Genomic DNA, 12,172 nt, shown 5'->3' with positions numbered 1-12,172 from the left:
CATAACTATTTTAAGTAAGAAGAAATAATAAGGCTGAGTTAAGATGTCGCTGTATCAAATTTAAAAATTAAATAAACTTTTAATAAGAAACTTATTAGTTTGACAAAAATAACTTCCATTAGCTAGCAGCATCGCAGAGGCATGTCTTAAAGTCTGAAGACCAACTCTGTTTCAAATTCAGGAACTCTCTAAAATGAAGGCTTTTCCTGAGCACTGCAGCTGAGCTTCCCTTTTAGGGTAAGCACCAGACCCAGCTTCTCTGCACCTGGCCCTCCTTCACTGGCAGGACCAACCCCGGTAAGAGGTATGGCACTGTGACAAAAAAAAAGAAAGGGGAATGTTGCTCAGGTAATGTCAACTTAGAAAGGAACTTAAAATTCCACACTGTGGAAAGCCAGGGACTGAGAAGCACTAAGCAGCTCTGCTGTCTATCCTAGTGCTCTTCCTCGTGTAGAAAGGCTACGTACAACTACCACCGCAGTAGGAGCTGAGGGTGGACTAGATCCAGCGCTGTTTTCTCTGCAGATTCAGTTTCCAAATGCTTCCTTGAAATGTTTAGACGATCCCAGTCTGCTCAGCAGAAGAGCAGCTGAAAACAATGGCTGACACCAGTAGCGGAGCCACCTTTCAAAGCTGCTTTTGAAGCCTTGCTGCCCAGGCATGCAATGCATGGGGGAGGACAGTATCCCTTGGCAGGAGCAGCCTGCAAACAGCCCTTCCAGAAAGCACTCAACAGCCTCATTTCTAGACTCCAGTTCCTTTCAGGGATAGTTGCTCCTGTAGCAGGTTGCAACCCTGGACCTTTCAGGCTCTCGAGATGTCCATCCAGGCTCAGTGGTTTTGAGGGCAGGTTTTCCTGGTGTGGCCTGGCTGGTGGCAAATGCTACAGGTCCGTGGTTTCTTGGCAGTGGCTTCTGAGGAGGGACCGCTTGGTCGCTTGGCTTTACTTCCCACTCCTCTTGAGTATCCACTGCTGCCAAAGTGGTTGAAAGAGACATCTCCAGAAGGCCCTAGAGAGAAACAAAATGCATTTAAGCACCTTTGGAAATACAAGTAGGTGAGAAATAGAAGAGAAGTCGAAAATGGCAGATCAAGGATTTTACTATCCCAGCTACTCAGATTATTCCTGAAAATACACTTGCTTCAGATCTGTCTAAACAGTTAAATGTTACCCATTTGTCTTGCAGCATTAGAGAAACGTGGGAACAAAACAGGGGAGACTGATCTACCTGGTTGCATGCTCTGGCCTACAGCTGAAGCAGAAATAACAAAACATGCCAGAGGAGAACTCGGTTTTTAAGTAATTTTGAAAACTTGATTCTACCCCTTTAGGCCTGAACGTCTAAGGAGGAGGCGGCCAGTGTTGAAGATCTCTCTTAGACCACATCTCCACCTCTGTACTTTGCTTACTGTCTCTCTTGTGTTGGTGCTCTTTCTTTCACATCCTTATTTCGTGATTATTTTTTAACGTGTACTTGTTTTCAGCATCCTTCCACAGCAGCCACGCTCAGTTTCTCAGCTCTGATCAAAGCTTCAGAAAGACTTGGTCTTTTACTGTGTTCCTAAACTAGGGCAGAGGTAGCACGATTTCCCTGGCATGACATATTAGGGTCTAAGATCTCCACAAGTGGTGCCACTGCTTCAATTCTGCACCAAGTCGGTAACAGCTCTCACAAAACTCAGCACCATCATTTGGGAGGACAAATTCCCAAACAGACTGTTGGAAGGAGTGCTGGGCTTTATCCAACAAGTCACAGACAGACAGATGCTCGAGCTTACTGCACGCAGAAGCAAAGCATCGTGCCCAGAGCTCAGCAAATGTGTGCTATGAGGACATATGCTGCTAGCGCTTGGAAAGGTAAGCCAGACTCAGTTGTTATAAGCAACATTTGAAGTGCTATAATGCTGCTGACAGACGTTCTGAAGACAAACTTGAAGTCTGTTAAATGTGTGAGTTGCTACAAGAGCTGTCATGCTGTGGTAGCATTACACGTGTGTGAGAAGTGTGTTCAGTTTAGCTTCAAGAACAACCTCCAACCCTTGTGTCTCATTCCAAGCCCAGCCTTACCTGGTGCCACGTTTTCATCTGCCCACTGGAAGAAGCCACACTGCTGCTCTCGGGGTTTAGAGCAGGTGTGGAACTGCCGCCCTTTGTTGGGCCCGTCCTTTTGGACAGTGCGCGTGACAGCTGGCTGGTTGCAGTTGCAGACTGTGCTGCCTCCTGCATCAGAACTGTTGCTTCCAAAGAGCTCTGGGCCTCTCCTTCCTCCTGGGCGCTGAGATCCTGCTGGGCCCCTTCCTGCAAAGGGCTGGGGCAGCGCAGAGCCCCGTGGAGCCATGTTGCTTCTGTCCTCTGACTGCTGATCAGCCCAGAGAAAAAAGTTGCAGGTACTGGCGCTGCATTTGTAAAACTGCCTGCCTTGATTGGGCCCTTCTTTGCGCACAGTTAACAGCAGGGCTTCATTCCCGCAGTTGCACATCACTGCGTTGTTCCCGTCATCTGGAGCAGCTGAAGGAGCAGGCCTGGGTGTTCTCGTTGAGCTCAAGGAGAGTAGATGTCCTGGTGCCAGGTTTGTGGTCCCCCTCACGTGCCTGCTTTCACCGCTAGGTCTGTTAAAGGAGTTGTTGACCTGCAAGACCTGATTAGCTTGCTGGCTGGCTGATGATGTGGGTTGGGACGACCTGTGTAAATACTTAAGGTCCAAGAGCTCTTTTAGCATCTCATCACAGCCTCCAATGCAACCAACAAACTCCAGGGGCATCACGGGTGGAACACTGCCTCTCTTGAACTTAAATTTCAGTCTAAAAGGAAAGGAAGAATATAAGTCTCCCAGTTCATATAACTTCTCATCAATAGACCTCAATTTGGACTTGAATTTTTATGTTGTTAGGTTTTTTTTGGTGTGTTGTTCGTTTGGGTTTTGTTTGTTTGTTTGTTTGTTTGTTTGTTTTTAAATTCTGCAATACTTACACCGGTTTCCCTAACCCCTCTTCTTTCCATCCCCAAGCCATGCAACTGTTGCTCCAGCTTTCCAAGACTGGAATGGAAAATAGTTGCCCAGCCTAGCCCATGGAAGTCTCCGGCCCTGATGGCTAACACTTGGTGTCTGAGGGGCTGCATTTCCCCAGGAGATAACTGGTATGGCCTACCTGTGAACTGGATGCGGTTTACACACAGGACAGACACTCTCGTCCCTGGCCACATCCAGCACGAAATCAGGAAACCAGACTGCAGTTTTACAAGCTGGATAGCCCGTGCAGCTGAGATAGAACCTGTCATGGGACAAAGGCATTGGATGAGGAAGAGGCAAAGTCAAGACAGTTGCTGATTTGTTCTCCCATCTTCTCAGCCATCAGAAATTGTCAAAACAACAATTTTTAAGGGCAAACACATACTTGAGAGAGAGGTTCAGCTGAGTCCACACAGCTTACGTAGCTGGTGGAGTTAGCGAGCTGCGGCCCAAGTTTTCATGCTTGCTGCAGAGGGGAGGTAAACAAACAAAGCCTAGGAAAACACAAACCAACACAGAAGGCTACTTTCTACAGCAGGGAAGATCACCAACCCGCCGTTCTTCTTGGTCTTCAGGACCATGTCATTGTTGCACTGTGGACACTTCCGAACAGAAACAGGCATTGCCGGGTAGACCTCCTCTTGCTCCACAATTTCTGCGGCTTCTCCAAAATACTGAGCCAGGGCCTGGTCCAACCTATAAAGAAACAAGAAGAGCATCCTGCGTGTCTCCTCTGCAAAGAGCAATCAGGCACTGCAGTGAATTAGTGCCTGCTGTCCTCCACACAGCCCCTCTGAGCTTCTCCATGAGAAGACATTGATTCAGCACCATGCCTCTGGAACAGGCCAGGTGTGGGTACAACGTGAAAGAGGTTAGTGCATGTTGCCATCTCCTTCAGCTGGCTCTGAATTTAATCTTTAGGGTTTAAACCAAGATGAGCAGTTAGTTGGCACCAACTCATGACAGTGTGCCAGGCTGCGAGTCATCCCTTCCCATGCAAATGCCTACGCACACTGGGCAGAGCTCCAGGGAAAGAGTGTGACAGGATCCCACCCCAGGCTGAGCCCTAGATGAGGGCCAGCACCTCCCAGAAGAGGGCAAAGACAGGACTCACTTGTTGGCTCTGGCCACAGCTTCAATGAAGACTTGCTTGTACTTTTGGACCTGCTGCTGCAACACTGCCAATTTGTCTTTCTTCCCTTCACAGATCAGTTTCAGATCAGCTTCCAGCTCAGCTCGAAGGTCAGGCTTGGACATCTCGTAGCCCATGGAATCATAGCCTGAGGAACACGTTGCACGGTAAGCAAAAGGAATGAGCAAGTGAGGAATCTGCCATCTTCCTAACAGGCACTGCCCTTACCTTCAACCAGCCCCATGCCTAGGTGGCCTGGGAGAAACCGCTGATCCGCTGTAAGGCCCACGTACATCCGCGTTTTAATTGTCTCAATATGCTCGGCATGGGTGGCATCAGTCCCTGAAAGCAGACAGATTGTTAGACAAGTTAGGTGCCAAGAAGTAATTTCCCCTGTGCATGTTGCAGCGTGCAAGGTGCTAAAGGGACAGGGAGACAACTTATGGTCAGGAGCAGCACTGCTCTCATGTCCCACTGGCACTGAGGCCAACAATGTGCTGGCAAGCACACCCGGGACCCTAAATCGCACATCTCCCTAGGTACTGGAGGTACTCAGCAGACTCCTTAGGATATTTGGACTTTGCCTGCAGGTCTCCAATGTCTCTTTGTTCTGTATATTTAAGTGATTTCTTATCTGAAGTAACATTTAGAGAATTCCCTGCTCTAAGGGTGGGACAGAACTGGTTTTAGACAAGTTGAGAAGCTTATGAACAAAGCTCTCCCAAGAGTGAAAGGCCACACTACCAATACTGACCAATGCCATGTTTCTCCATGAGAGCAATCAGATCCGCTTCTGTGAGGAGCAATGGAGGGCTGGTTTCCCCATCCACCATCTCCACTGTAGTGGGCTGAAAGCGAGACCCTTTCTGATACAGTGGGATAACCTGAAGGGAAGGAGAATCTCTTTGAAACTGCCTGCTGGTCCAGACGACAAAATGTCACACTAAGAGCAGGCCAGTGCAGTAATAGAGCCAGCACCCTGTTCTGGAGGAGGTCCAGTCTCAGGGTCCTCAGGATTAGCCAATAATGAGCTGCTGGAGAGACCACTGAACAGCAATTGCAGCTCCTCTTGGTGAGTAAAATCAATCCCACAGCTCTGTATGGTCTCTGCTGTGGTGTCAGAAGGGGAAGACTATCCAAAGCCGGCACAATAAAGCTCTACAGGTTTTCAGCAGTGAAACAGCCAGCGGGCCAGAGATCATCAAAGGACATTCTGTAGAGGGGTCTGAAGTTGACAGTGAAGCGCAATTTTAAACTCCAGGTATTTTAGCCTCTCACATCTATGTTATTCAAGGGTATTACCTTATCACTCCACTTCTCATAAGGATAGACTTCCAGATAATTTCGGGCCAGGATCATTAGTCCTTGAGCAATGAATCGTTCATTAGCAATGTCGATCTCCACAGTTGTTTCCTGTCCCTTGGCATCTTGAGAGCAGCAAGCCAAAAAATGGCGCACGATGAACTCATATAGTCTCTGCTCATTGCCCTAATATCAAACAGAAGAAGACGGTCAGAGTCTTCTCCAGTGTTAATGAGATGTCAAGCAACATTAGCGAGATCTCAGGTGACGATACTGTGTTAATGACCATATTATTAGGATTTCTAGCTTTACTTATCAAACAATGCAAACCATCCAGTTATCTTTGTCTTTGTTAAACTCACCTGCAGGTTAGCAGTGTATTTTGTGGGGTGAATGGGAGGGTGAGCCTGATCTGATTTGGTTCCACTCCGAGGGGTTGGCCCACCCTGATCCAAAATCCTCTGTGCAAATGCTCCCCAGTTTGGGTCCTGTGTTTGCTGTTGTACTAAGGCAGCGAGGTTAAGCTCCTTGGGGAAAATGTTGGTCTCAGTTCGGGGGTAGCTAATGAAACTTAAGAAGAAAGAGAGAAGGGCACTTTAAGAGGTGCTTCCCATTTTGGACTAAAGGCCATTTACTTCTGAAAGAATTATGTTTACCAAGCCAAGTCTCGCTTTCTTACCCTTGAGTATAGAGTTTTTCTGCTATTCTCATTGTTTCCTTTGCGTTTATTTTCAGTTTGCGGGAAGCCAACTTCTCAAGTTCCTGCGTTGGGAAGAGCCAGAAAAAAAATCTATTTGTGCATAATTCAAAGTGGTGAGTACCATATCTGTTCAAAGCTTCTTTCAGATAAGTCCTTTCAGCATAGTTCAAACGTACCACAGTGTCCAGGGGCAGGGGCCTCCATTTGCTTTTTGGCTTGCTCCCAACCTCAACAACAGTTGCTACCGGATCCTAAACAAAGAGTAAGCAAAACACAAACTCTCCTTTAAGAGTTTACACAAACTGTTCTTTAAATGTCTTGAGCCAGAGGGATGCAGGAAATGTTTGGCTGATACTGGATTATACAACTGTTTACAAGCTTTCCTACCTCCATACACATCTGGTAAAGGACCAGGCATGCTGTGTGATTGAAGAGCCGGTTCCTCTTCCAGTTGAAGACCACACTGCCATCTTCATGATCATGTGTCACTGTGTTGAACCACAAATATGAGTGATATAGTAGTAACACAATGGAAATAGAGCAGAGACAGTAGGACCATGGTATTGGGAAACCTTTCAGTTCTGCTTAGTGGTCATGGCAAAGGAAGAGGAAACCACCTCTGCAGCACTGTTTGTTGCCCTGATGTTTTTTCCCTTCTATACACGTCAAGCCCTTTAAGATGGAGCTCAGGACTCGCTACCCCCAAGCATACCTTTTATTTTATAGAAGGCTTCAGGAACAAAGGCCTGGATGGCCTTAAAGCGTTCAACTACAAACCCCAGTGTTGGGAACTGGCAGCTACCATAGCTGATCAGCTGATCTGCTAAAATATCCGGGAAGATCTTCCGGAGCCTCAGTGTCTGGAATCTGGTGAAGGCAGCACCTGAGAAAACAAAATGGACCACCGGAACTGAATACAACAACACTGAAGGATAATCACAAAGCTTCAGATGGTTCTTTGAGTTCTCTGAGTACTAATTTCACTCTAAGTTTAATACTCAGTTGCAGAAACCTGTCAGTGCTGTGTGCGCAATAAGTCTAACATTTGCTTCAAAGCGCATGCTTCTAGTAAAACACGAGATGTGATTTAGTTGTAGCTGATCTAAAAATCGGATTTATGACACTACAGAGGGCATTTCTGTCTTGTGTTGAGGACACAGTAACAGATGATTTCTAAACACCCCTTGCTGGGCTTTAACAATGTGCATTCAATGTGGTTAGACAAGAAGCAAGGAAGAGCCTGATGGCCAGCTATCCTATTGGTCCAGCAGTCTGAGGGAGTTCAAGTATTTCTAGACAATAAGCCATACACTGATAACAAAAGCTGTCCCTCGCCTACCTCCCATGCTCTTGCTCACTTCCCTTTAGTAGAGGTGTATGCAGCAGCTCAGGCCTGGCAGCCTGTTCACATACCGATCCTGAGGTCCAGCTCCTGCCTGACATCCACGGCATCACTTGTTTTTTGATCTGGTTGGGTGAGGTTCTCGCAGGCAGTTCTGACAGCATGAAGAGTAATCTCTGAAAAACGGGCTCGGAAAACCTGGAGATTTGGCTTTACTGTGAGACACGGAGGGGTGAAAAAATCATCAAAGAGTGACTCAAACACCAATGGAAAGGAGCAACTAATAAATAGCTATCTTTGAAAGAGCATGCTGTCAACCTATTCTATAGCTTTCCGATAGCTGAATATATTTACGATCTGTCAGTGACATGTATTTATCAGAAATACAGTCAACATATTTAACCTGGACACAGTAAGATGGAGAATACGCCTATGTTGAGATCTTTGAGCAGTGTTACCTGTTAAATCAGCACTTTAATGGAACTCAGATTGATGAAGAAGATGCTCTACGCACCAGCTTTGCAAACGTGAATTATCTCAAAGCCAATGTTCTCTCCTTCCCGATCACAATCAGTCCAGATCACCAGAGCTTGGCACTGCTGGACTTCTCGTTCAAGGGTTCTCTGAAATGAGAAAACAAAACAGGGTGAGACATACCAGGCCACTTGCTTTGTCATTTAACTTTAGAATGACTCACTAACTGAACATGAAATGCAACATGTATCCATAGAGATAGGTTGTTGCAATAACATTCTGTAATTGTGTCTCTCATGAGATTAGGCAGCTTTCAAAAGAATTGAGTCATTTACTTACATCTAAGTCTGTTAAAAAGCATGGTTTGGATTGGATTGCACCACAATATGTTTTCTGAAAATGTCATTTTTTGTAAAATTGAGACACAGTTAGCAATTCCACCTTATTGGAAAAAACATTTCTACTTTTAGCAAACTAGTTCCTTTACTGCACTACTTGTCCATGAGCAGCAGACTTTCAATATCACAAATAAACAGCATATATAGTCCTAGGAAATGGAGGAAGAATTTGCTAAACTCTAGAACTTAACACGTGAAGGACAAAGGTACAATCCTCCTTCTGTCTGAGACAATATTTGTAGAACTAACCTCTGAACTCAGAGTTTCAGGGAAACTCTTAAAAACAACTTACCTTGATATCCATGTAATTTTCAGGGCAATACTTCTCGATTTCAGCATCAAAAAGAGCCAGAGGGTTGCAGCTATGCCTGGTAAACAGAGGATAAACAGCGTGCATAACAAACTAAAACATACGTTGTGAGACACTAACTGGTGCTGTCTTGTGAGGAAGTACTGTTCAAGTACTGGAATTAAAATATTTTATTTCAGGACTCATCTTAGACAACTTAGTGTTCGCATGAAATGCTGAGTTACGCCTAAAAGCAACAGAACCAAAAAGCAACCAGAGAAAACAGCAAATCTGGAAGGCAGCCCTAAACAAGCAACTTCTCTTATTTCCAGTACAGAGAACAAAGGGAAAGGAAGATAAAGTGCCTTCCTTCCCAGAGCAATTCCTAGTTGAACAAAGAACACAAAAACATCAATTGAATTTTGGAATCAGTTTAATTCCTTGGGTTTCCCTTAATGTATTTTAACCACTATTATGACTCTGGGTTTTTTTAGCACTCTGAAGACAGTAATTTGAATCAGTATTTTAGCTATTCTATTTAAAATTTGGTACTCATCAACCTGCTCTGTGTGGCTCCTTGAAGCACGCGGTGTCAGAGTCCCCCCCTGCTCCCTAGTCTTCAAACTTGCAGTGCCCTGCTCAGCTCAGGGTTGGAAGCAGCAGATGACAGTCCCCTCTTCCTGCCAAGGGGTACTAAGTACTAACCATTTGCGAAACGGCAGCTTAAAATCATGAGCCAGTAAGTGTCCTGACACGGATGTCATCACCATAGTAACGTTCTGCAAAGAGACAGAGCAAGGTAATTAGTGCCCATCATTTGCTAAAAACTACCCAGAGCCCCAAGGTCTTGATGGAGTTCTCAATTTACACAATCAGCGACAAATTTACACAATCAGTGACACCGCATTCCTGCTAACATATAAGTTCTTCTCCTGCTAACATATAAGTTCTTCTATGTACTGACAGCTAAATCTATGGCCTTATCCTCAATTTTTGTGGGAAGCTCCCATTCTCAATAGCAACATATTTTTGACAGATATAAAACCAGAAAGTTGAAAGACTTAAAGCAGCAAAACAGGTCAGTGGTTGAGCCAACCACTCTGTCCTCATCTTTGAACAAAATGTCCCCACCACTGGATATGTGTTTTGTAAATACTGACAAATTACTTTTAGTAGTATTTTGCACTTTTCTAATCCAGCAGTAGAATGAAAGAAAACTCTACCTGGCCAAACATCTGGTAGTCGTATTCATAGATCTTGTTGAACTTGGAAAACCCTTCTCGCTAGAAGGAAAAGGAAAGTTGCTGAGTTTCTGGCTCCTAACACAAACCAAACACATTCTGCTTTGCTTTATACCCACTGTTATGGCAGAGCACAGAGAAGCATGGGGCAAGTGCAAACCAGGTACTGTAGACAAAACACAAAGGCAAGGTGAGGTGAGGTGAATGGATATTGCCTATATCATTTACAGAGACATTGAAATGATACTTTCCAATGTAAGAGGATTTTAAACCATGCCTGAAGGGGATGCCAGGGTTATCTCCCCATGGACAGTGACAACAGTGAAGAACAGATTTGTTTAATGGGGCTGGCAAACTATACTCCTGACAAACAACTGTCCGGCTCCAAACGACAACTAGTGTGCCAGCTCTGGGTCCCCAAGACTACCTTCCACCTAACCGAGACTCATGGAAGTTTCTAGATTGGGTATTTGCTGCTTTTTCTATAGAAGCAGGATATCTTCCTTGGTTGGGACTGTCAATGCCCAGATTCTCAATAACATCTTTCAAATGTAATTCTGCTCTAGAAGGACCTTTTAGTTCCTTAGCTTGGAAATACCAAGTAATTATGCAAATCATTAAAGATCACAAAACAAAGCAGCAGAGAGGAGAGATCTTTGAACTCCTCTTCTCCAAACCACAGACCATCTTTGCTTTATTATGTGGACTTCAGTAAACGCCTGACACTTGCTGATGCTGCAGAAATGGTGCTTTTTGACTGGGAAATACATGCCAACAGATGGTTTCAGTTCCTGAAGCCTTTTGCATATACTGCAAAGCTAGGAGTGATGCAGGGAGCTCAGTACCCAAACAAGGCAGTCTGGGCAGAGGGAGCACAGCTGGGGAGCTAAATTCCAACAAGAGTTAATTCACAAGGAAAAGGGGTCCAAAGCTCCCAAATACATTTGGGCAAGAGGTGTTTGTCCACAAATGAAAGCCGTTCTTGTACCCTCGCACAGTCAGAAGTGGCCAGAGACAAAAACAGTGCAAGGTGTCGCACATGCTAATGTGAACTGCCCTGTGCCAAGTGGGCAGAGTGGGCCGGGGCTACCACACAAGACACAGCCTACATCCGAGACCAGGACTGTGCTGCACGGTGGCCCTGGTGAGCTGACCCTCTCCAGCCAGCTAAACCAGACCTGAATGCCTATCAGGAAGCAGTAAGGAAATGTGGTGTATTCCTACCCGTCGCATTCTGCTGTTGGAGAGCAGATCTGCAATTCCTCGGGCAGCATCGTTCTTCTCAGCCACGCACAGGACCTTCCGGATCCTCTGCAACGCCATATCCTCCGCAGCCCGGGAAAACAGACGCCAGGGCTGCGGCAGCATCCTGACCCTGCAGCTAGCAAAGACCCTTGCTTGAAAGTTCATTACAAGAGACGGTGACAGCTCCTGTGGGGCCAAGTCATGCTGCTGTGTCCTTGCCCTGTGGCCGGATCCTGCTGGGGATGGAGAGCGATCGCTAAATATCCCTGCCACGGCCCTGCTAAGCCTTTAACGGGCGACCCCGAGCACCCTCTGCCCGGCAGCCCCGTCAGAGCTGCACGGAGCTGCAGGAAGCTTCTCCCCGTCCTACCAGAAACAGCTACCCGGCGGGTCCTGCCCGACCCCCGGCCGAGGCAGGGCCTCCGGGCCCCTCCTGCCCTGCCAAGGCCTTCCCTCAGGCCGGGACTGCCCACCGCAGCCGGGGCAGGGCAGGCCCCCACCACCGCCCCCGGGGCTCTCCCACGCCCGGGGCAGCCCCTTACCCCTGGCTAGGCTCTCCCTCACCCGGGACAGCCCCTTCCCCTCCCTGACCCCCCTGGTTTCCCCCCGCCCGGGCTCTCCTCACCCGCGGCCCTCACTCCCGCGCTCACTCTGTCGCAAAGAGTGGTGAGACGCTGCGCGTTTTCCCGCACCGTTAAGTCCTGCCGTAAAGCGCCACCGCGGCGGGACAGAACTACAGCTCCCAAGATGCCCCGCGGCGCCCCTTAGTAGTTTTTCCCCGCAGTCCCGGCTCGGTTTGATACTTCCCCCCCGCCGCCGGGACCTTCCGGGTTTAGTAATGCTACGGGACGGTGCCGGTTGAAAACAACAACCGTAAAGGGCGAGAGGGAGGCGGCGCCTCCGCTTCCGGGTGGCGGGGTGAGAGGTTGCGGCGTCATGTGACCCCAAGATGGCTGCGGGGCTGCGGTGTCCGTGAGGGGAGGCGGCGGAGCGGGGTCCGGTGGAGCCGCGGGGCCAGCGGCTCCCGGCCATGGCGGA

The 12,172-nt window shown here is 47.4% G+C and overlaps 1 protein-coding gene across 1 annotated transcript; it reads right to left on the bottom strand.

Annotated features, from left to right (window-relative positions):
* Nucleotides 1-54: 54 nt before the first annotated feature.
* Nucleotides 55-11,829, bottom strand: TOP3A (DNA topoisomerase III alpha). The gene is made up of 20 exons (XM_082490550.1): nucleotides 11,760-11,829; nucleotides 11,114-11,370; nucleotides 9,872-9,931; nucleotides 9,354-9,427; nucleotides 8,652-8,727; nucleotides 8,002-8,110; nucleotides 7,559-7,702; nucleotides 6,858-7,028; nucleotides 6,533-6,633; nucleotides 6,322-6,396; nucleotides 6,125-6,207; nucleotides 5,808-6,015; nucleotides 5,446-5,631; nucleotides 4,898-5,027; nucleotides 4,372-4,485; nucleotides 4,126-4,291; nucleotides 3,564-3,707; nucleotides 3,151-3,273; nucleotides 2,069-2,802; nucleotides 55-1,010 (listed from the first exon to the last, which is right to left on the bottom strand). Exons 2-20 carry the CDS (start codon nucleotides 11,297-11,299, stop codon nucleotides 832-834), a joined length of 3,063 nt encoding a protein of 1,020 aa, XP_082346676.1. The 5' UTR covers nucleotides 11,300-11,370; nucleotides 11,760-11,829; the 3' UTR covers nucleotides 55-831.
* Between the last annotated feature and the right edge of the window lie 343 nt (nucleotides 11,830-12,172).

This window comes from Vanellus vanellus (genome assembly GCF_965231255.1).
Source record: "Vanellus vanellus genome assembly, chromosome: 14".
In the NCBI taxonomy this organism is placed as follows: Eukaryota; Metazoa; Chordata; class Aves; order Charadriiformes; family Charadriidae; genus Vanellus; species Vanellus vanellus.
This window is presented reverse-complemented; position numbering and strand designations above follow the sequence as displayed.